The following is a 22,388-nucleotide window of genomic DNA, read 5'->3' as shown; positions in this document are numbered from 1 at the left end:
GCTAGGGTTTTCAAGTTTTGTGGAAATAACAGGAGTTTTTAGCTTGCTTTGTCTGCTCCTCATAAAATTTAGCTACAGTACTCCTCTCTACCTCTTCACAGAGCTCACTTACATGTGAACTTAAGAGTGAGGAATAAGCTAACATACACAAAAAAAAGCGTAAAAATACCCACTGATGCTCAGGCACTTTGAGCTCTATATCAGCTAAGCCTTGTTAATACCCTTCCAGCTTCCTGAAGCCTCAGCTCTCTCTCAGCATAACTCCTGCTGGACACCAGCAGCCAGGACTTCAGAGAAGACACTTGTGCCCCTCAGAGCTCTGGCAGAAAAGCAATGAAGATAGATAAGTGTACCTTTGCCTCAAATTTCTAATTTGCTGGTATAATTAATTTTTAGAGAAGCATCCTCTTTCTTCCTACAGAGTGGGAATGAACTTCAGGCCCCTAATCAAAACTTTTCCCAGAACAGGGTGCCTAGAGAAGCCACATCTCATTCTCCACAGGGATAACCTAAATATGACCGCCAGGCAGCTGGGAGGTCTGACTGGTGATCTACTCTCAGAGCATCATACACACAAACAACAGAATGAACACCTAAATGAGCAGAAGTACACAAAACATTACAAACTAGTTCAGTGGATGAACAATCATCTGCATGTAGCTTCCGTTCAGAGACCTGTCATCCACAGGTCCTGCTGCCATAGAGGAGCTGGGCTACGAGGAAGTTCTCAAATGGCACAACCAGCAGAGTTCTTGCCCACTCAGTGCTTCATGAAGCTGCTTTTGATGAACTGCCAGATATAACAGAAAAGCCACCTGTTCTACCAGGGTTTCAGGACACCTGATGAGCAGGAAAACCTGTTTACTTGAAGTGACTATTCTAAAATTGGCAGGACTTTGCTGTCTCATACAGGAATGCCAGAAAACTCATTTAGTAGTATTTAGATTGAATAAACATTCAGAAACTTCCCTTGTGATGCTTGAGAATGAATTTGTGAAAGCAAAGAGAGGGGTAAACCAACCACTCAATTTCTGCAGCACTTCAGATTACTGAAGCTGGTGAGTAAGTGCATGCCTTGGGGAAGCGGCAGCAGGGCTGAGAGGAGGGGGGGAATGCTGTGGCACAAGCAGGAGTTTGTCAGGCAGGAAGCTTCACCGGGAACATGGAAGGACAGTAAAACACTTATTTCCATTTGATTTTTCTTCAGCTGTAGTAGGGTCTGAGAAAAGCCAAGTGTGTCCTCAGTCATGGGGGGACTGGAACTTATAACTGCACCTTAATGTCTGGTGTTTGTATCTAAGGAGACCTCCCAGAACATGACTTCAAATCCTGACATCAGAGTTTCTATGGGAAGGCTGCAAAATTAGTATTTTTTTAAGCTGTAGGAACCAGAACAGCCACTGATGTGACCAGCCAGCTGCTTAGCTTTCATTTCCACAAACATCTTCTCATTCTGTAAGTAATTCCTGCATGGAAAAAAGATTTGAGGAAAAATTTTGAGGAACTTTTTCTTTTAAAATACACAGCATCCTAAAGAGATCTTGTAAAAACATCTACTGATCTGGGAACTGCATGGCTCTAGCAAGCTTAAAACTTTCTGAAACTCCAGCTGACATGATTTACAGCTTAAGTGACTAAAAATTACTGTAATGGGGAGACTAGTCCAGGAAAAAAAGTCTGCTTTGTGTGAAAGATCTCAGATGAACATATTTATCAACATAAAATGTCAGTTCCAACAGAACTTTTGCCTTCCTTTTGTCAACAGAAATTACCATTCAAGGTAAGTTTGAATCAAAAAGCTGTAAACACACTTCAGAAACCTGTCGCTGGCAGGGACACATTATAGAGGTTATTCTCTTGCTCACACCCCACTGCCCACCTCCCTGCTTTATCCTGCACCGCCAATACAACCATTCTGGTAGCCATGCTATAGACTGAATGAGTGGAGCAATTGGTGTGGAAAGTCTTTCTAAAGAGCGTTTTGTTTCCACATTGGCACAGCTGAGGAGACTGGGAAGAGCACTGGGGAACAAAAACAAGCAACCAACTTAACCAGCTTTTATAACCGGAGAAATTGCAACACTGAGCTATACTAGATGATACAATTAATCAGCCTTCAAGCATTTCACCATTCAACACACTAATATTGCATCACAAAGCGACCAAACTTTAACTAACGACACCTATTGCCAAAAAAGACACATCAACAACACTGATCACCTCACCACATTGCAGAAAAGTAGTGAAATTTCTGAGTTATTAAACTATTCTAAAAGCTTATGCGGTCAATGAGGGAAACACCTTTGGCAGAGATCACATCAATGGGGGGAGGAGGCTGGGAAATAGTGACATGCATTACACATTGTCAAGAAAGTAGTCAACTGGTGTATGTAGTAAGCAAGCATATCCTTTCTATGTCTCTTGATGTCTTCTATCCACATGTGCAGTGGAGCCAATATCCACAAGTATGGTCCAGACCTAATTAATATAGTCCATTATTAATATGCTCCATAAAGCACAGAGAAACAACACTTTTCCCGCCCAAAACTATTACTTGACCACAAGTTTAATCATTTGTTATGTTTTAATTCAGGGATGATTATCAGACCAACATATACCATAGTATGAGGTCTGTAAAAGACAGTTGGGAAGAATACTGGTAAGGAATTTTTTTCTGCTTTTAAAAACAACTGAAGCTATTTTAATGTGAAGACTGTTGTATGATTGCAGGTACTATATATAGAGTGCATTCTCCATTATAACAGGCATAAAGCAATCCAAGTTATTTTAGTTTTTCCATCTAAACAGTAAGACATTTCAAATGCTTGATACATGACAATCAAGTAAAGCTGATGTTTCAGTGCAGATGCTTAAAAAAAAATCACTTTGTTAAGTAGAATTATGATGCTCCAACACTATGTTCATCCATCATAATTAAAACCATTTAAAACAAGAAACAGTAAAATATCCTTAAGAATGTGAGGAGGCTTTATTTAACCTCAGAAGATGTAACAGTGTAGTCAGAGCTAAACTTTTAGCTATCGTTTGGTGTCTAGCATTTCTTGTTCCCTGGTTCCGAACAGCTCACTTATTCATTCCTTTACTTACACTATTTGACTCAAAGTATCTAAGCTTTTTCCAGTGACTAAGCCACAAGAACTCTAGTGGAATTTACTCTGAAAAAACATGATCCTTAAAACAGTCTTCCCTACTGCGAAGTGACAAGTTCGACTGTGTAAAATGCAACAGTCCTAGGAGGCACTCAGAAACACCACAAGTCCAGCAAATTGGTAAAAGCAGCAATATGCATTAGACAAAACAACCTTGCTGTATGACCAGCAAACAGCTCCAAATAACCATGGACAACCAGTTTTTTAGGTAATCTCGGAAGATTTAGCACTTTTTCCACAGCTTTTAAATCCTCCAATCCCAAAGTGAGGTAAATTCTATGGACACCAACCCTAGCTGCCTGTGTTCCTGCTGCAGTCTGGCACTACCAAGCACCAGGAACATCCTACAGCTTCTGAGGCTGGTTTCTATCAGCCTTTGATGACAGAGCTTCTCAGAAGCATAGAGCAAAACACTGTGGCTAAAAGCACTGATATCAGCCCTTTTAGCTGGTAACAGCTAATGAGCCTGACCTGCTCATCAGGACCTTTCACAGATTACCCTGTGAAAACTTCATTTTCACCAGGACCTTGAACACAGAATTAAAATTATTTTTAAATCTAGAGGAAAAATCTAGCTTCTTTTTTTAAGCACCAATTTGTTACACATGGTGGCCATTATTTTGGCTTTTCAGAACAGCTTTCAATCTCACTTGTATTCATTGCTTCTGCTTCATCTACTTTTTCTGTTATACCCCATTAACTTGAAAAAAACAACAGTCATGCTTCTCATTTCTGTTTACATTCGGTTTCTGACCAATTTCACCATCAGGTACTCCTGATGAAACACTGAAACACCAAAGTTTCAGAAACTGATTTTGAAGAGGAAACATTTACTATCAAGTAAAACCGCACAGCAACATAAGCCTCTCGCTTTGGTCAAGTAAAGCTTTTAAGGCTTTGTATTTTGACTTATAACAAAACAGAGGTGGGGGAATGTAACTGGCACCTGTCTTAAAATGGATATTAAATGCTAAAATAAACAAACAGCAGATATAGAATAGTTACTGTCAAAGTTTAACGACCACTTCTTCCTTTCTTCTTAAAATATAAATAATCTTCCAGCACTTAACACATTCAGGCATTAAAGAAGTAAAGCCTTAAGCCCCCTCAGGGCCTGAGGACTATTTATCTATGGAGGAAAAAAAACAGAAAAACACAAAACCACAACAACTAATTTTTGTTCAGGTTGGCATTTATATTTTTACCTTAAGTAAAACAAAACGAAGTCTGAACCTGAAGAGCCAGGCTCTACATGGTCTCTAACACAAAGCAAGAACAATACTTTCAGTAGATTTCTAAGTTCCCAAGGGTCACATGCCACTGATTTGTGGAATCTGTTGAAAAAATACTGGCACGAAAATTACACACAGTGTTTTATTACACAGGAAAATCTCCAAGGTAAAAAACCAGAATGCTGTTGCTACCTTAGGCAGATTTCTCCCGTCTCTGTAATGTTCGGATGCCAGATTCTTGTCAAGCATTTTACCTTTGGAGGCTGCCAGGAGAGAAAGAGAGTTACGATGTTATCCTTTAAAATAAAACCATATTACTGTTACAAGTCAGAGCTGAAAAAGGCAAATATATTTGATATTCACAGTCTATGTTTGTATTTTGAAGACCCTGATAACATAACCTACAGGAGTTACACCAGCTTCCTCTGCCCTTTTAGTTTCTCTCAACTCTTTACGACAGCTGAGATGGTATTAGGCTTTTTCTTATAAAAACACAACTTTAAAGAAAGCCAAGAAAATTTACTTTCTTCTCCTGTCTACTTCAGGGGAAAGAACACGTTCTATATCACTTAGTTTCTTAACACTTAACCAGTAAGACAAGAATTTAAGAAGGGAAAACTACTAAGTGTTTTCCCCCAAGCCTTATCCAAGTCAGGGGTTTGCTAAAAGCTAGCAGACGATGCAATAACAACTTTGTCAAAAAACCAGCTTCTTTTAAAGGCAGACCTTCCTGTTCACAGCTGAATAGGAATTATCACAAGAAGCATCAAGAAGCAGTGTCATATCTAAACTTAAGACAATAACACAAAAAGCCACCAAACTTATTTTCAGGCAAGATCACCATATTTCTGAATTCCATAGTGAGTTTTGAAATACAGATTCTTAAAATACAGTCTCATTTGCTCTAGTTTTGTGAAGTAAAGAGTGGGTCATAAAAATTCTGGTAGCTTAGCAACAGCACATTGTTCCATCCATGCTCTCCAAATTACAATTTGCAGCTTTTAGTCAACCAGATTTCTTATAGTAAGTGTACTGGAATTCACCAGCACAGACTGGTACCTTTCATAACTTCAAATAAATCACATATTAGAGATGTGGAGCTATTTTCCTCTGCTGCTTGCCATGAAGTCTTCAGTCATGAGACAAAATAGTTCAAATAACTCTATTTGCATGGCAGCATGATGTGTTTCGTCTCATTGATTTGTTCTCAACTTCCCAGTTATCTTTTTGGTAAAATATGTTTTTAAGTAAGCCTCCCTAGAGAAGAGATGATATGCATGGTACTGAACTACCCATAATATACCTGTCCAGCACTAAAAGAAATACCTATCACCACAACTGCTATTTATAATGTAGACTTTGACTTTCCTCCACTCTTACATCATGTTTGTCCAATAACTCAATGGACACTGAATGCCCCAGTGCCGGATCACAGCATTATTGAAAATTAAGTGGCATGCAGAAAACAGTCTCAAACTTTTTACCTTCAAAACAAATGTTCTAAGAAGTTTTCTAACAGCACAGCTTTTCATTAGCTACACCTCCACATTGTTTTGAAAGATTACGTCTAGTTCTCAAGAAAGGGAAAGCAGCAGTATTTATTCCATGCCAGTAGATCAAGATAAAAAAATATAAATTTCTACCATATGCACCTTCAAACAGGAAATATATTCATAAGCAGAAAAATGTAAGCTTTATCCAAACAAAATAATAATTAAAATCCTCAAATCTTCACAGTCAGAGTGAATTAACTGGTGTCTCATTTTTTATATCGTGAAAACAAAATAATTCCTTTACCCTTTCACAGTGTTTTTATCACTAAAAATTATAAAAAACCCACTCCCAAAAGCAAGATGAAGGTTTTATTTCTCTCTGCCCTTCTTCCTGTTAGACAGACAGGACAACTGCAGCACTATCACAAAATTTATCTGCAGACAAAACTCCTTCAAGCTTGTTCCAAGTCATCTTTGAGTCTTCCTTACATCAACAAATCCACACAAGATTTCCTCACAACAATGTTTCACTTGAATCTCTCTAACTGTCTCCAGGTGCATACATGCAACACTCTGCACAGTAAAGCTTTCAAAATCCATTCATTTCATTGCTCAAACTCATCCTTCGCCTCAGATACCGAAAGCTGCACAGGTAGATCCAACCTCAACCAGGGGTCACAACAGTGAACAGATTGATTTCTTCTCCTTTTCTAAGCAGCCACTTATCTTTCCAGATCTCTCATAGTTTTGATAATAGAATCTGTCTTTCACATCCATTCTCAGTCCACTTCAACATATTGGTGAGGAAGTACAGATGGTACAAGAAGGATCTGCAAGCATTTGAGAACTACACATGTACTGACTTATTCTTTGGTAGTTTTGCACAACAAGCTTCAGACCAAGCTTGTCTCGTTTCTTTAAACAACTGCCTACTCCAACAACACAATACATCAGAACCACAGGAGCTACAAACAAGGCTTGGCTTGTGGTGGCAGGCAGTTTAGTTAAACCAGATCTGTCCTATTAATCAGGTTCCATTCCTTAAAACACCAGCTCCCTAGTCTTGTAGCACCCATTATTTCATCAGCTGCACCTCAAGGCATGTTTGTGTTGGGAGTAAGAACAGCGGACAAGACTGGCAAGTCACTGTAGCCCTGCCCCAGAGCCTGAATCCATTTTCTAACTAATCTTTTTAGCCTCCAGAAAAAATAACAACATGTTTTTAAACATACATATACATTTTCATGAATAACCTGACCATAACCCAACATCCAACCCACTGCATTTTTTTCTAAATTGCACAAAGTAAAACTTTTAACTTTTGTGTTGAATGAGAGGTGCTCAGAATTTAAAAATATCTAATTAACATTTGCTGCAGATTTTCTGCCAGTGCTGAGCAGGGAACTATGACTAACCAGAAGATTTCTTTAATTATAGCAATTGAATGAAAAAACCCAGATCAAAATTAACATTCAGCTCTCCTGTTAACACACAGGAAATACCTTCCTGCAGCAGTGTTTTTTAGGTAAACACCTTAAACACAAAACGTTGAAAGATTAAGATGAATACATATTGTGTAATGCTCCCCAGTGCCCAGCATTGCCATGGTGGGCACAGTTAAATTGCTATTACTGAAGGTGACTGAAAAATTAGACAGTCGAGAACATGACAGGGTTTCCCCCTTTATAGTGAAGACCATGTTTCTCAGGTATGCAATGGCACAATTTATTCAAGTTAGAACAAGGATGTAGTCAACCTTAAATAACTACTTTTGTCCTCATAGTGTGTGTGCAACCTTACGCAAGCTAGTAAAAGTGGCCTGTATTACAGTATGAAATTCTTTGAGGTTAAGGGGAACTTAAAAAAAACCACAATCAAAACTATAAAACTGCAAACACTATTAGTACATGTACCTGTTTTAGACAGAAGTATAAAGACAACCAGGATCCTAAACACTTTAATAAAAATAACTTGAACAGATAATCCTTGACTAATATCACTATGAAAGGAGAGCACAAATATCAAAAGGAGGAACATTCCATGCTCTTTTAGAAGTGCTACGGTCCTGTACAAGCAATAATGTTTTATAAGATGTAGTGCACATCCCATGTACTCATAGACTATAAATAAAGGAATATTAGGAAACTTGTGAAGGCATCTTCTGGAATGCAAACCCAACTCCTCTGCTTTCAGTAACATAACCTTTATACTCTACTAGCAGTGTTAATGCACCATTCTCCAAGCTCAGTCTGGGAATTCAAGCTATTACATTCCAGACCGCCACACCTCCTTTGTACGTGTATACAGACAATACTGTGTGACTGCAACCACTACATATACATGCCACTGAATTTAGGCTTGGTGCGTCTCAACACAAAAGCCAAAGGTCCTCCTGGACACATTTCTCTAGTATGCTCCCCTACACATCCTTCAACCTCCCTGAAAGAAGAGCTCTGAACTATCGACACCAAAAGAACAGATGAGAGTGGAACCTCAGCCAGAAGGGAGGCTCTCAGGTGTGACTCATCTAAGCTTCTAAGCAGCCTCTGCCAGACAGTTGCAACTACTTATTTTTCCTTTAAGGAATAATATCATTGAGGCAATAAAAGCCTTAGGCTGTTTGGTTACAAACACTGGACTGTAAAAGAACAGCCAGAGAAATTAGTTTTCCCACTCTGAGACTCATCTGAAATACTGTTTCCCATTTTGAACTCCAATATATCAGATATATTGGCAAACAGGAGGAAGCCCAGCAGACATCCACCAAGATGGTGATGAAACCGGAGCATGTGCAGCGCAAGAGTTGAGGGACCTCGATTTGTTCAGCCTTAAGAGAACGTTGAGGGTAGGGACCCTATTGATGGCTACAGCTACCTAATTGGAGGGTATAGAGGAGATGGAGTCAGGCACTTCTTATATGTGCACAGTGATAAAACATGAGGCAACAGACAAGATGCAGAAAGGGAAATTCTGACCTGATATAGGTAAAAAATTCACAACAAAGGTAACCAAACATTGGAACAGGGGCCCAGAGAGGCAGTGGATTCTCCACCCTAAGAGATTTGAAATGCCAGCTGTCCCAAGCTTTGAGCAACTAAATTCCACTTTAACCCTACTCCAGCTTTGAGCAGGAATTTAGATGACCTCCAAAAATTCCAGGCAATGAAGGTTTTTTTACAATCCCATGATACCCTCATAAGAGACAGAAGACCCTTTCTTAGTCTCAGTGCCAAGTTCCCTCTGAAGTCCTATTAACTGGGAAGGAAATCTAAAGTGACAACTACTAGATTAATGACAAATACTCACCACCATATTGTAGGCATCAGGAACTTCAATTTCAAACTGGAACTTTCCACCTTGGTAATACCCCTCATCTAGCAAAGAAAACACAACAAAAATAGTTAAGGGAAAATAACATATGCCATATAATACAAATATCTGTCATTACAAAGACAAAATAACAGCACAGGGTTATCATCAAATACTTAACCTACTTACACCATAGTACTAGCTACGTCCTAGTCTAAAGAGAACGTGAACATACTGTCTTCCCATACTCCCAAAACCTTTACAGCAGAAACTGATTTAAGTCAGAAGTGTCAACGGTCCCAGAGTGACCCTGAAAAAACCACCTTCCACCACCTTCCTGATCAGAGCATCAGGCAATACCAAGCTAGAGGAACCTTTGAACTTTTCCTGTCTGTATGAAAAAAATTCTGCCACACATTGCCCATATGGCATGCACTACCTCAACACCAACCCTTGGAATGAGCTGGATACATATTTCACTTGCTAACACATGCTAAATCCTGCTCCAGGATTTAGCACGTCTTCCCATACTTGTGCTAGCAATCTCATATTGTGAGCTGTATGAACAATGGTGTGCAAGAGCATGCTTCAGAGTGTACTCAATAAAAGACCAAGCTAGCTCTTTTACTGTAATTATCTTTGGATGATATATCAGTTAGGAAAATCTGCCTGCCTCTGTCAGCCTCAGACTCAATACTGAATTATTAAAATGGCTACATTTTTAAAATACGACATCTGAAAATGTCTAGTTGCATTTAGAAAGAGATAATAAAATAGGATAATAGTCAGCCTGCAACTCTTGAGATGGCTGTGCTTGGAAGCTGAAATGCTTGCAAGTGATCTGAAATACGTCTATCTGGCATTGCCATTATTGAGTTTTTTCATTAAGAATGGGAAACAGAGACACCCAGCCCACACCGGGGGTTTGGGACACCTGAGGAACGATCAGGCTCAAACTACTTTGAGTACTCTAGCTCTCGGTATCACACAGTACAGCCACAGTGAAGACTTAAAGGTCAGGAAGGCTGGTTATCATTGTATGACGGTATATTTTTAAACAAGCATTGCAAAGGAAAGATCTGTGAAACAATCCATAATTTACAGAAAGACTATGAAGAGTTTTCTTATTATCTAGCTTGTTCCGAACCACCCAAAAAAAAAAAAACCACCCACAGACCAGCTCCTCTACTATATGACATCAAAATCCTCTTTTAGGATGCTGTCTTCTGGACCTGCTGCCTTCCCAGTCCCTACACATGTCTAGCATGACTGGTTGGTAGGAGACAATAGACAATGTACCACATCCATTTGCTCAGGTTTCACTCCATGCTACAATCTTACCACTGTCAGCACAAGCCCATAGCTTCCACACTGTAATTGCCATAATCACAAGACAGTAGTCTGCTCCTACCCTCCTCCTCTTTGTGATTTCTTATCAACTGACTTACGTAAAAGGAGAGGGCATCACCCTGTTGGGTAACACAAACCCTCAGCTGTAGAAGGAAGTGAGCCTGTAAAAGCTGATGCTGCCAGAGATGAGACTCAACTGCACACTATGCCCAGCATGCTTTTCCAAAAGACCTGTGCCTGCAGAACAGCAAAAGAGTTACTGGGAAGTACATCACGGTCCAGCTTCTCCCAGGAGCCTGTGCAGACCACTTACAGGTTCAGTGCATGAACAGCATCAGAAATTCCGGACTGCAACAGCAGCATAGGCAGAGTATGAAAACAGAACATGGCTGGTCTCCCCCACCCCACACAGTAATGTTTACAGCTGCCTCCACACTGAACTCTGCAGCGCAAAGCTGCAAGCCTTAGCCATTGTAAATCTCACTTTAATAACCTGTCGAGAACATATGCTTTCCAGATACATTCTCCATTTCCACTCCAATTCAATTTTGAAGTGTGTTTGATTTATTAAGCAGTCTTCTCAGGCATGCTACACTTTACCAGAAAGTAAATGCAAATGCACTGATTTTTATGGAAAAAAGCAAGATAAAAAAGCATTTATTTTTTGTTTTCAAATATACTGAAATAAAAATAAGTAAACCAAGCCATTTCTGAAGAATAAGATGTAAAAGGTGAGTTATATCAACATCCTTTTGATGAAACTGCTCCCTGTCAAATGCACCAAACACTCAAAGCAAGACACTGACTATTCCAGGAAGGAACGATTATGAAAATGGTCCAATATCCCCCTGGGAGTTCAGACAGCTCAAACACCAGCAAGTTACCCTACAGGACACAGCTAACTGCACTTTATCTGCCATCTAGCACATTATAATAGTTTTTTAACCAAGCCTCATGAATCCTCACAACTTCCACGTGTGATACCATTCCTCATAAAACCACACTCAAAAGAATCAGACACCCAGGTCTTTCAGTGATCATAATAAAAGGAACAAGCAACACCATATAGGAACTCAGCGTTTGCTACAGAGCAAGCCATGTACCTCAAAGCCTTCCCAGCTGCCCTCTGACTTACAAGCACTTAGCAAGCTATCACTTCACAATATAAGCAATCACATGAAATGCCCACATGTGTCTGCACAGGGAGAAGCCTGCTGACAGTACAGCAAGGTAAAAGAAAACACCAACACTGCTAAGGTTGCTCAGGAAGTCCCGCAGCAGAAAGTTATTTTTCCTTGGAACTATTCAATAGTTCCTTTATTTCGTGGACTTGGAGCAAAGTAAGCAGCAACTCTTCGTATTGCACCCTTGCTAACATGAAATAGATGCATCTACATGTGCCTTATGTCAAAGAAAATACTCAGATTTAATGAATCCTCACTGTAATACAATTGTTCAAAAGAAACATTTGAGAACAGCTCCAAGGGAGGAGAGCTTGCCAAAAGACTGTCAGATTCCTGCCAGTCAAGCAGTGGGAGAAGAGCCACACTCCACATGTCTCTGCACACTGAAAACACCAGGCCCACAGCCTCTGCAGCATGCAAGAACATTATGATATGCCCTCAACTCCAAGCACATAGAGCAAGATCACTCTGACATTGCTCAAGAGATGCAGTGGGCAGGGGTGGAAAGGCTGAACAGCTGGTGACCTTCCCTGCTCTTCCTCACCGTGCAGACCTAGCTCAGGTTAGCTCCATTGACACCCAGCCACAGCAGAAGCTCTCAGTGTCCATGTGCAGGATGAAATCAGACAAGGATAGCTCAGCTGCAGGGGGCAAGCCCTTTCTCACTATATAAAACCATCAAGACAAAAACAGTCTGGTTTCCTGCAGGATTACTGAGCTGAACTGGTGTGCAGATGGGTTAGGTTATCATCAGATCAGCAGAGGAAAAATAGCAGGACCAGATGGTGACAGAACACCCTTTTTTCTCTGCAAAAAGGTTTGTGATTAACGCAAGCACTTTCTAACCCCATATTAACACCTCCACAGGCTGTAAGAGGTTCCTTGTGTATTACTTCAGTTTCTTTTATTTGTTTTTCTGTGTTCTACATAAGGCTGAGAAATATCTGGAAGTCTTGGAACACTTTAGACATTGTACCTCACACTGCAGGTCACTTCCACACACTTACATGATTGAGTCTCCCTCAAAGACACATCAATAATCATTGCTCTCTTGCATTACAGCTTCTCATTTTACATTTTGGGTTTACCTTGGCACCAGTCCATGCTAGCACTAACCAAGAAGTGCGCTGCATACCCTACTGGTTCTGTTACAAAATAAGCAAGGATGTATTTAACAAATCAGAAGAATAAAGCACTTCCCCCATCCCACCCACCCCCCCCTTTTTTTTTTTTTTTACAATACTGTTTGTTTGTAAATCTTTTCACTAAACAGCAATAAAGCATGCCACTCATTATCACTCACTCAAATACATATTAAAAATTCATTTCTCTGGAGGGCCTAAGTACCCAGCCAGAAATCTTGCAATGCATTAACAAGATAAGCCTTGACAATAAAGTAATCTTAGAGCATCTCAAGCAATAGGTTCTCCCACATGGTAGTAGTTTCCTTCCCCGTGTCTCACAACACCCATACAGACTGGGACAAAGACCCTCAATTTTTTAGGCACGTAACAGTGATGGGAGAACTGAACTTCTGGCAAAGCTAATAGTGAGGGACATGCTATAAATAAAACAGTCAAATAAAATGGCTTTAGCACATAGCTTAGGAAGTTGGTCACTGATGAGACTTTTGCAAAAAGGGGATGTCTAAGGTTCAGTTTTCCTCCTACTGCTGTATTAACAGAGCAAGCATCCCTCCCACTTCACTCTCAAGTTTCATTATCAACAATCTGACTCTAATCTTAGTTTGCATTTGTAAGGTGCTTTGATGGCTAAAAGTGCTGTGAAAACACTAAATTATTTTATCACTTTAAAAGAAAATGCAGGATAATTAGGACAGGCCACAAAGGACGTGCTTTTGATTGCTGCTCCTTGAATTAGCAGCATTGAAATGCTTAGCCATGCTCACCGACATGTCATTTTATGGCATGCATAGAAAACAGGCTCTTTATTAATACCCTAAAGAACGGGACTCAAACAATCACACTAACCCCAAACTACCCCAACTGTCTGGGAACTGCAGGAAAATTGCATTAACTCTGCATACTCCTCTCCTTTTCTTCAGTGCAAGCTACCTAAACTCACCTTTTTTTTTCTTCCAGGTCATTACATGTTTTAGCCTCAACTTCTAATTTTGTGCTCCAAATATCAGTGCAGCAGGCAGGACTCTGCACGCATTATAAGCATCTCCTTATTTTTCCTAGCTTTTGGTCCAATTACTGGCACAAAATTAAGAACAGAGGCAAGTGGTGGCATAAGGGCATTTTTCAATGACAGAACAATTGTTTCAGATGACAAAAGGAAAAAGAAGCTTCAGACAGCAGAGAAAGCAGCAGTATCTGTCTCAGGAACACACAGTTTGTCCATTGTGGCAGTAAAATGTAAGTAGTACCTGTTTTCTCATGTGTGCTACTATACGTCCACTCATGGTACACTGCAGGCAGCTATAGCTAACATAAAGGAGTCGGAATTTCTTGAGGACAAGTAACTTTTGATGTTAAATAAGCAGTTACCCTCATCAAGATTTTCTATAAAATTCATTTCAATTTAAAATTCACTGTGACCAGGCTAATTTTATGACATTAATAACCTTTCCTAGTAAATATTTATGAGAAGTGCAGAGCAAGGGAGCTGAAAGTATTTCTGCTCGGTCATAAAGTTTATTTTCTTATTCAAATTAGTCTTTTTGTGAGAACATAGAGAAGCTTCTTTCACTGTCCTTTCAAGACCAGCCACATTTGAAATGACTGCATAAAACAAAGCCCCCAGGAACAAGCTTTGTCAATAACATAAGGTGTTGACAGCAAAATGCATTTCTGTCTTAGAAAACATGTTCAGTCAGTACCTTCACGGTACCCTGACAGGCAGCTACTTGCAGAAGCTGTCTTGACGTCCTTATAAAATGTGGTTACAGAATTCAAGCTCTAATGTTAGTCAGAATATAAGAGAATTTAAACATAAAATGGGAATATAAAATAATTAGCACCCCTGTAACAAATCTGTCATAGAAGGATGCAGTCTCCGTGACTGCAGATAAGCAAACTGAGAACCCTAAGAAGTGAGCCAGCAAGAACCTCTTAACTGTGCAGACTACCAACCTCGGCTTACACACACTTACTATATAGGCCCTAGCAGTGAGAACAGCAAAGTGGCATTAGATATTCTCTGGCACTCGCGGCTGCGCTCAGCTGCTGTTCCACAATTAGAAAGCTGCAGAGATATTTGCAAAGCACTCCCTTAAGAGCAGGATTTCTAGAAGTAACTCCATTCCTCAATGCAAGACACAGTTCCAGGCACAACAAGGAAAACTGGCTCTTACTTGGGACCGTCAAGATTTGTGCAACCATGTTTAGACACTGCAAAAGTAGTTGCCTCAAGCAAAGATGGTAGCCCATTTGAGCCAGAAAAATTCTGTGACAACCACTTAGCTGCCTCTTTGCTATTCCAAAGAAAACTAAGATTTAGCATACTCTAAAGAAAAACCTCAAAAATGAAGGGAATTAGAAAGGTACAAAGATTTTCTTGGTATGTGTTATGTTCTGCCTTTAGAGAGCGGTGCTAAGCTGTAGCTGATCACAAGGTTCTCTACCTGAATTACGCACAGCTGAAAATAGATGTTTACTTCGGTCAGACTGCTACTGCAGAGACTTCAGCTGTGCAGCTATATTTAGAGTAACAAAATGTTAATTAAGATCATCTCATTCCCAAGATCATTTCAGCAATGAAACTAGCACAAAAATCATGCTCTGCACTAAACAACTGTCTTCTGACTGCAACACCTTGTTGCACAGCAGTTAAAAGACAAAAAAGACTAAGTATTTAGACACCTTAGAATTAGTATGAAGCTATCATTGCTTCATAATCAAGTGTCCTTAAGTCGCACAGTGATGATATTCTAGTCAAATCTTCCAAAATATAATAAGGCAGCATCATATAAACTGAAGGACACTTGGTGTAAGCAGACTAACACTCACCAAGTAAATGCGAATACATTTACGCAGAATGAGAGGTTAAAAGTTCTGTAGTAGCACTTGCATTTATTTTTGGTTACACTGACTAGGACAGTCTTACTCATTTTTCCCGTCACAAAAAGGAGTCACATGAATGAACACGTTAACAAAGACCACCCAAGATTTCTACTGCAAAGGAAGTGCTAGTTGATTTTGGCTAATAAGCAGCAACAGTGACATCTAGCGCCCATTTGACTTCAAGATACCAGATTATCACAGAATCAGAGGTTGGAAGGGACCTCAGGGATCATCTACTCCAACCTTTCTAGGAAGAGCACAGTCTAGACAAGATGGCCCAGCACCCTGTCCAGACAACTCTTGAAGGTGTCCAATGTGGCCGAATCAACCACTCCCCTGGGGAGATTATTCCAATGGGTGACTGTCCTCACTGTGAAAAATTTCCCCCTCGTGTCCAATCAGAATCTCTCCCCAAGAGCAACTTGTGTCCATTCCCCCTTGTCCTCTCCATGTGACTCCTTGTAAAAAAGGAGTCTCCATCTTCTTTGTAGCTGCCCCTTAAGGACTGGTACATGGTGATGAGATCCCCTCTAAGTCTCCTTTTCTCAAGGCTGAACAAACCCAGCTCTCCCAGCCTATCCTCGTACGGCAGGCTTCCCAGTCCTTTGATCATCTTTCGTGGCCCCTCTCTGGACCCTTTCCAGCCTGTCCACATCCTTTTTGTATAGCGGGGACCAGAACTGTACGCAGTACTCCAGGTGTGGCCTGACGAGCGGGATAATGACTTCTTTATCTCTGCTGGCAATGCCCTTTTTGATGCAACCCAGCATCCTGTTGGCCTTCTTGGCCACAGCAGCACACTGTTCGCTCATGTTGAGCTTTCTGTCCACCAGAACCCTCAGGTCCCTTTCCACAGAGCTGCTCTCCAGCCAGGTGGATCCCAGCCTGTGCTGCACTCACGGATTATGTTTTCCCAAGTGCATGACCTTACAATTCTCCTTGAACTTCATAAGGTTCTTGCTGGCCCACTCTTCCAGCCTATCCAGATCTTCCTGCAGAGCAGGTCTCCCTTCTGGAGTGCCTACTTCCCCACTCAATTTGGTGTAATCCTCAAACTTCATCAGGCTGCACTTGATCCCGTTATCCAGACTGGTTATAAAGATATTGAATAACATTGGGCCCAATATTGATTCCTGGGGGACTCCACTTGTGACAGGTTGACACTTAGAAAAGGAGCTATTTACCACCACCCTTTGGGTGCAGCCTGTCAGCCGGTTCCCCACCCACTGCACAGACCACTTGTCTAGGCCATAACACATTAATTTCTCCAGGAGGAGGCTGTGGGGGACTGTATCAAAGGCCTTGGAGAAGTCCAGGTAGACAATGTCCACTGCCCACCCCATGTCAACCAGGCAAGTCACGTTGTCATAGAAAGCCACCAGGTTTGTCAAGCACAATCTGCCTTTAGTGAAACCATGTTGGCTTTTCCCAAGCACGTGCTTCATTTAACTTGTGATGGCCCCAACAGGATTCCTTCCATGACTTTCCCAGGGATTAAAGTAAGGCTGATGGGCCTATAGTTACCCAGATCCTCCCTCAAGCCTTTCTTGTAGATGGGGATAACATTTACCTTCCTCCAGAAGTGTTTCCTCAGAAACACTCCTATCACCCCATTAAGTGTAAACCATTATTTGTATAAGTAAGACTTGAGGATGACTGTCACACTGCATATGAATTCTGTTGTCAACAAGGATCTTCAGAAAATGTACATCTCCAAGAATTACTTGGCAGGGAGAACCTGATCTCAGCACATCTAACTCAATTCAGAGTACTGAACACAACAATGTTATCATTTAAATAGTTGCAGAGTCTCAAAGATAACACACAGCAAAAATAAGAAGTGCACGTGAAATCTAAATGATCTTCCATGCAAATTCATCCCTAAAACACAAACACAACTTTCTGTTCCAAAGTGGACAGGCACATAAGCAAACTCTCATTTCAGATGGCTATTAAGAAACTTATGTGGAAATTACCAACTCCAGAAACATAGTCCTGAAGTTTTTTTTTCTATTGAACAGTATGCTGGCAGAAGCTTCACAGTATATTTATATTAGTTTTATTAATAATAGAGGATCTAATCTTCACATACTTCAATGTTCGAAGACTAAGAGACACCTACTTGTTAAGCATCTTCAGACACACATAGATTTGCAGTTTTCCATAGTGTTACATCTGTCATCTATCTTTTAAACTCTATAGACTCAAGCAATCAGTAGAAAAGAATAAATATACAACTGGGCTGTAATAGAGTAATTTCTCTAGGTGTAGTCCAAGATTTTTCTAAACAAATAAAACAAGGTAGTTTGAAGTTGGCTGAGAGAAAAAAAAAATTTCAATCAAAGTGAGCAAACAAGACCTGAATAGTTCCTAAACCTGCTCAGTTTTGATGGTCTTTTTATTGGAATTGAGTTCTCAAAATCCAGCACAATTTCTCCATTGCCTCTATACAATAATCACTATATTACAGCCAGTCTTTCTTTGACTAGAAAGCTTATTGGATTCTTGAGCAAACTCTTAGAATTACATTTCCTAAACACCACCACACACAGAAACAAAAGTAGCATGTTTAAAAAAATTACCTGGGATTACAGTTAGCTGAAAGTAGTGAAGCTTGTTGGGGTCGGGAAAATTCACTTTACACGTACCTGTGAAGCAAAAGAATGTTACATCAGACGATTGTCTTTCCATTGCTGGGAAAGCAAGTATATTGTCTTTCATACTCTACAAATTCACTCCCTGATTAATCCTTCTAGTCAAGTGATTTCCTCCTATACTTTGCCTCTAAGTGCCTCTTCCCTATACAGTTACAGGTCACCTGCAGGAATGGAACTTCACTTCTTTGAGCTGTGAGGAAGCTTATTTCCTTTCAGTAAACCATGCTGTCTCAAAGACCTTAAAATGCCAAAGGATTTGGTCTTCTGTATATATACTAGCTACATGTTAAGTTGACAGCAAACATAATGAGTATCTCTTCCTTACAAGTTCTTTAATGGTAATACGTGTATCTCAATATTTGATCATATACTGCAGTCTGCAAGAAGTCATGCCACCACAGCCCTATGCTAACAAAGGATTATTTGTACCTATAAGGTGTAACGATACAAGCTTTACTGAAAGCCTCATCCAAAAGCCAGTGAATCCTCTGTTCAGCTGTCTTCTTGAACAAGCTTGTTCCGCATAACCAATTACACACATTAACAGCAAAGGGTATGGAGCATCATTACAAACCAAACACTATGTTTTTATTCTCAGACTAGATGAATTTGAGAATAGCGAGAACGAAGAACAAGTGTGGAAAAAAAGATAAAACATCAGATGAAACTAGTCAGTGTTTTCAGTTCAATAGATGCAAGTTCACAGCATAACAGCCCTTTGTTCGTATTTGATGACACAAACTAAGCTGCCTTCCCATGCACCAAACTGGCCTTTCTTGACCACGGCAGAGACAAGCTGTCAAGCTGGCACTAGAAGATGCATATATCCATGGATACTTTATTGTATTATGTAGCCTTTAGCTTCTTAAATCCATCAAGCAGGCTGTTCTTTTTCTGTAGTCAAGAAACTAAATACTACCAGAGATGCAGACCCTGTTTGCCTGAAAAAATAATTAGAATTGTATGCAAACTCTAGTAATGCATTCATATTGTAATAACTACAAACCTTGATACACCTTTCTCAGGTGTTAGTCACCCTATAAAAAGTATACAGAAAAAAGTTTAACCAAATTAAAATTACTCTGTGTAAAATCTCTATAGTCGCCTGTAAGAAAAGCATACAGAAAGGAAGAGTTAAATAATGCATCTTCCTGCCCTCTCGTTGCTGCTTCTGTTCTGTATTTCCGCCCCCGCCATAATCCCTCCCATCAGGCAGTCTGTACACTGAAAAGTCTGATTTGTGATGTGAGCACTGATCCAGATTTAAATCATTAGCAAATGGAAGATGCTCATCAGAAGCAGCACTCAGAAATTTAACCTGGAGAGAAAAAAATATGGTCAAAGCTTCCCTTAGATGGGGAAAGACTTGAAACATCACGAGCTACCTGCCAGCATAATCAGAGAGAGTATTCATTGCTTTTCTTAGTAAGATAAGCATATGGGCAAGACAGCGTGAATGCACAGCACGGTAATAACCTGCATGTACACTCTTGCTCTGCTCCAAGCAGTTCATGCCTCCTTCCCTGCAGGGAAAACATCTCAGATTAGTCTGAAACAGGAATGTGCACCACAGGAAGTTATGCAGAGCAAGTGATGGGCTCTGAACATACCTCTGAGCTTACTAGGCAATAAGTTGTTACACTTGCCTGTATTCCAAGAACTCATGGCAGAATGATGCTGTTCTGGTTACCACTTGAAGGGAAAGGGAGCTCACTGTCAACAACCACCCTCAGCAACAAGTACAGTACCGTAGGAACTTTACTCCTCTTTATATAAAGGCTTTGTGTTTTGCTGACCATTACAGAACTAGGCTTTCTCAAGCTAGAGAGCAGAAAACATGCATTAGATTCTTAACTATCTATCATCAGCTTTAGAAGAAATTAGTCACTTACCCTGTGGTCCTAAAAACCTAGTTTAAAGTGGCTATTGATAATTTTCAGCTTTTAGCATAACATACAACTCAGATTCCAGGGCTAAAACCACATTATCTTACCCTTTTTTTTTTTAAGGAATATGGAATATGGATTACTTAAAAAAATCCTCATTAGTATTTTGACTATTAACAAACACATCAGGTGTTTGCTTGCATGTGAAGTAGAAAAAGTACTAGGTTGATTTAATGTGTTCCCAGAAAACTGAGCTATTTGCTCTGCTCCTAAAACAGCATCTCCTGTTTTGAAAAATGAGAGAATGGAGGAAAACCAGGAGTGAGGCAGTAAATGCACTCTCCGGTTCCAGGTACCTTTTGGGTATTTTATGACAGAAGCTCCCACTTCACCACCAATCAAACTGTAGAGCCAAATGATCAATACTGCTTCCAAAGGACACTCATAAGGGATCCACCTCTCTACAGCCCCTTCAGAGGAAGCAACAAAGAAAACCTGTTCAAGCCTGAGTGGCAGAATTTTGCATAGCTTTCCCTAGAGTTCATATCATTAGCGTTCATACTTCAGTCAAAACTTCAGTTCAACGGTCCTTTTCCCCTTAAAATGCATGTCATTAAATGCTATACTTACAAGGTAAATTAGCTTCAAGTTCTGCAACCTCTGTTGAAAGAAAAAAAAATACTGTTATTTATGCAAACATAAAGCCATTCTTGAAGTCCAAATTGGCAGATCTAATTTAAACCACACTGTAAATCAAATTTTACTTAAAAATATAATTGAGCTGCACTGGAGGTTTACCTTGAAACTTCTCTTTAAGCCACGCAATTCTTTACTAAAAATCCTCATCTGCCCTACAGACAACGCAAACATATCCTACTGTGACTAGGACGTTCTGGTCTGCCAAGGCTGAAGTGCCAGGCCTTTTAATACAGAGTGCTGGTATTTCAAGAGGTGGCATTATCCAAACCTCCAAAGCTGTCTGCAAAAAAACCCACTAAAATACAGAAAGCCAAAACTCCATAGCCTGCAAAACACAAGAGAAGAAAAACCTCAAGAATCAGGGTGTCAGTCCAATAATAAAAAGCACAGGAGGTTCACAGCCTGCATAAGCATCACCACTCTCCAGCATCTAACTGCTAATACTCTTCCACTATCAGCTACAGACTGCCTCAGGTTACACACTGTGTTTGTGGAGAAGCCTCCAAGCATGATACCACATACTGCACACTTGGAAATAGCTAATGAAATCCTACGTCAGTGGCACTGTCATACTAGATGATGTCCTGCCTGCAGAAGCCAGCATTAAAAGAGGACCAAAAGAACAGAGTACAGCAAACCTTTACTTCAGGCATCCGGCACAGCAACATACAAAGGGAAGTGATAAGAACAACTGCATCCATTGCACTAGTCCCCCCTCCCCTCAAAACCTCCACACTGTTGAACAAACTCAGTGTTTTTTCGCTTTGTTGGATGTTTCCCCTCAGAGCATGGTTTGCTATAGATATGCACTCTTGTTCAATTAAGACTTCTTTTTATTTATTGTATTTCCCACACATAGAATGTAAAAGTTATGAATAACAGAAAGGAAGTAACCTGATCAGTTGCATAGCTCCTAGGAAGTGAGGTTTACTCCTAAGCCCTTTTTCTGCCACACTGTTTTCTCCAGAAGACCCCTTGCTTTCTCCCTCTTTGGTGTATTTTAAGTCTTACTTTCAACTACCTGTATTTCACAGAAGTTTGAATAAGATAAAGATATCTCCCCCTTTTACTTCTAAAGTTCTAAGAAACCTCATCAAATATATTTTTGCATTTCCTGTAGCCTTCTTTTCCACTTGATTTCTAACTTTGCTTTCTGGTCTGCCCAGACACAGCCCACTTATTTGGGTAATAAAAACAGCCAAGAGATTTCAACACCATCTCTCAAAAATATACATCTAAAGAAAACTAATTCAGTTTAAGATATAGGGAGTGATTTCTTTGCACAGATTCCAAACTGATTTCATCACAATTAAGAGCTCACTAATTCCCCAGAACTTTCCTCCATCATGCTTACCAGAGCTGTCTGGTCTCTGCAACGAG

At 40.1% G+C, this 22,388-nt stretch overlaps 1 protein-coding gene across 7 annotated transcripts in view; it reads right to left on the bottom strand.

The window, feature by feature from the left end:
* UBE2F (ubiquitin conjugating enzyme E2 F (putative)) overlaps nucleotides 1-22,388 on the bottom strand; it is an 82,544-nt gene that overhangs the window by 48,889 nt on the left and 11,267 nt on the right. For 4 of the 7 annotated variants that reach the window (XM_064452126.1, XM_064452125.1, XM_064452132.1 and 1 more), the window contains exons 3-7: nucleotides 20,940-20,969; nucleotides 20,666-20,779; nucleotides 18,349-18,414; nucleotides 9,202-9,269; nucleotides 4,595-4,665 (exon numbers count right to left, since the gene is read on the bottom strand). In XM_064452126.1, the coding sequence (XP_064308196.1) occupies nucleotides 4,595-4,665; nucleotides 9,202-9,269; nucleotides 18,349-18,414; nucleotides 20,666-20,779; nucleotides 20,940-20,969 (349 nt within the window). The remainder of the gene's footprint in view (nucleotides 1-4,594; nucleotides 4,666-9,201; nucleotides 9,270-18,348; nucleotides 18,415-20,665; nucleotides 20,780-20,939; nucleotides 20,970-22,388) is intronic. The other 3 variants (XM_064452129.1, XM_064452128.1, XM_064452130.1) reach the window with 3 other exon arrangements.

Source organism: Phalacrocorax carbo, chromosome 5 (assembly GCF_963921805.1).
Source record: "Phalacrocorax carbo chromosome 5, bPhaCar2.1, whole genome shotgun sequence".
NCBI lineage: Eukaryota > Metazoa > Chordata > Aves > Suliformes > Phalacrocoracidae > Phalacrocorax > Phalacrocorax carbo.
Note: the sequence above shows the minus strand (reverse complement) of the source record. Positions and strands in the feature narration are given on the sequence as shown.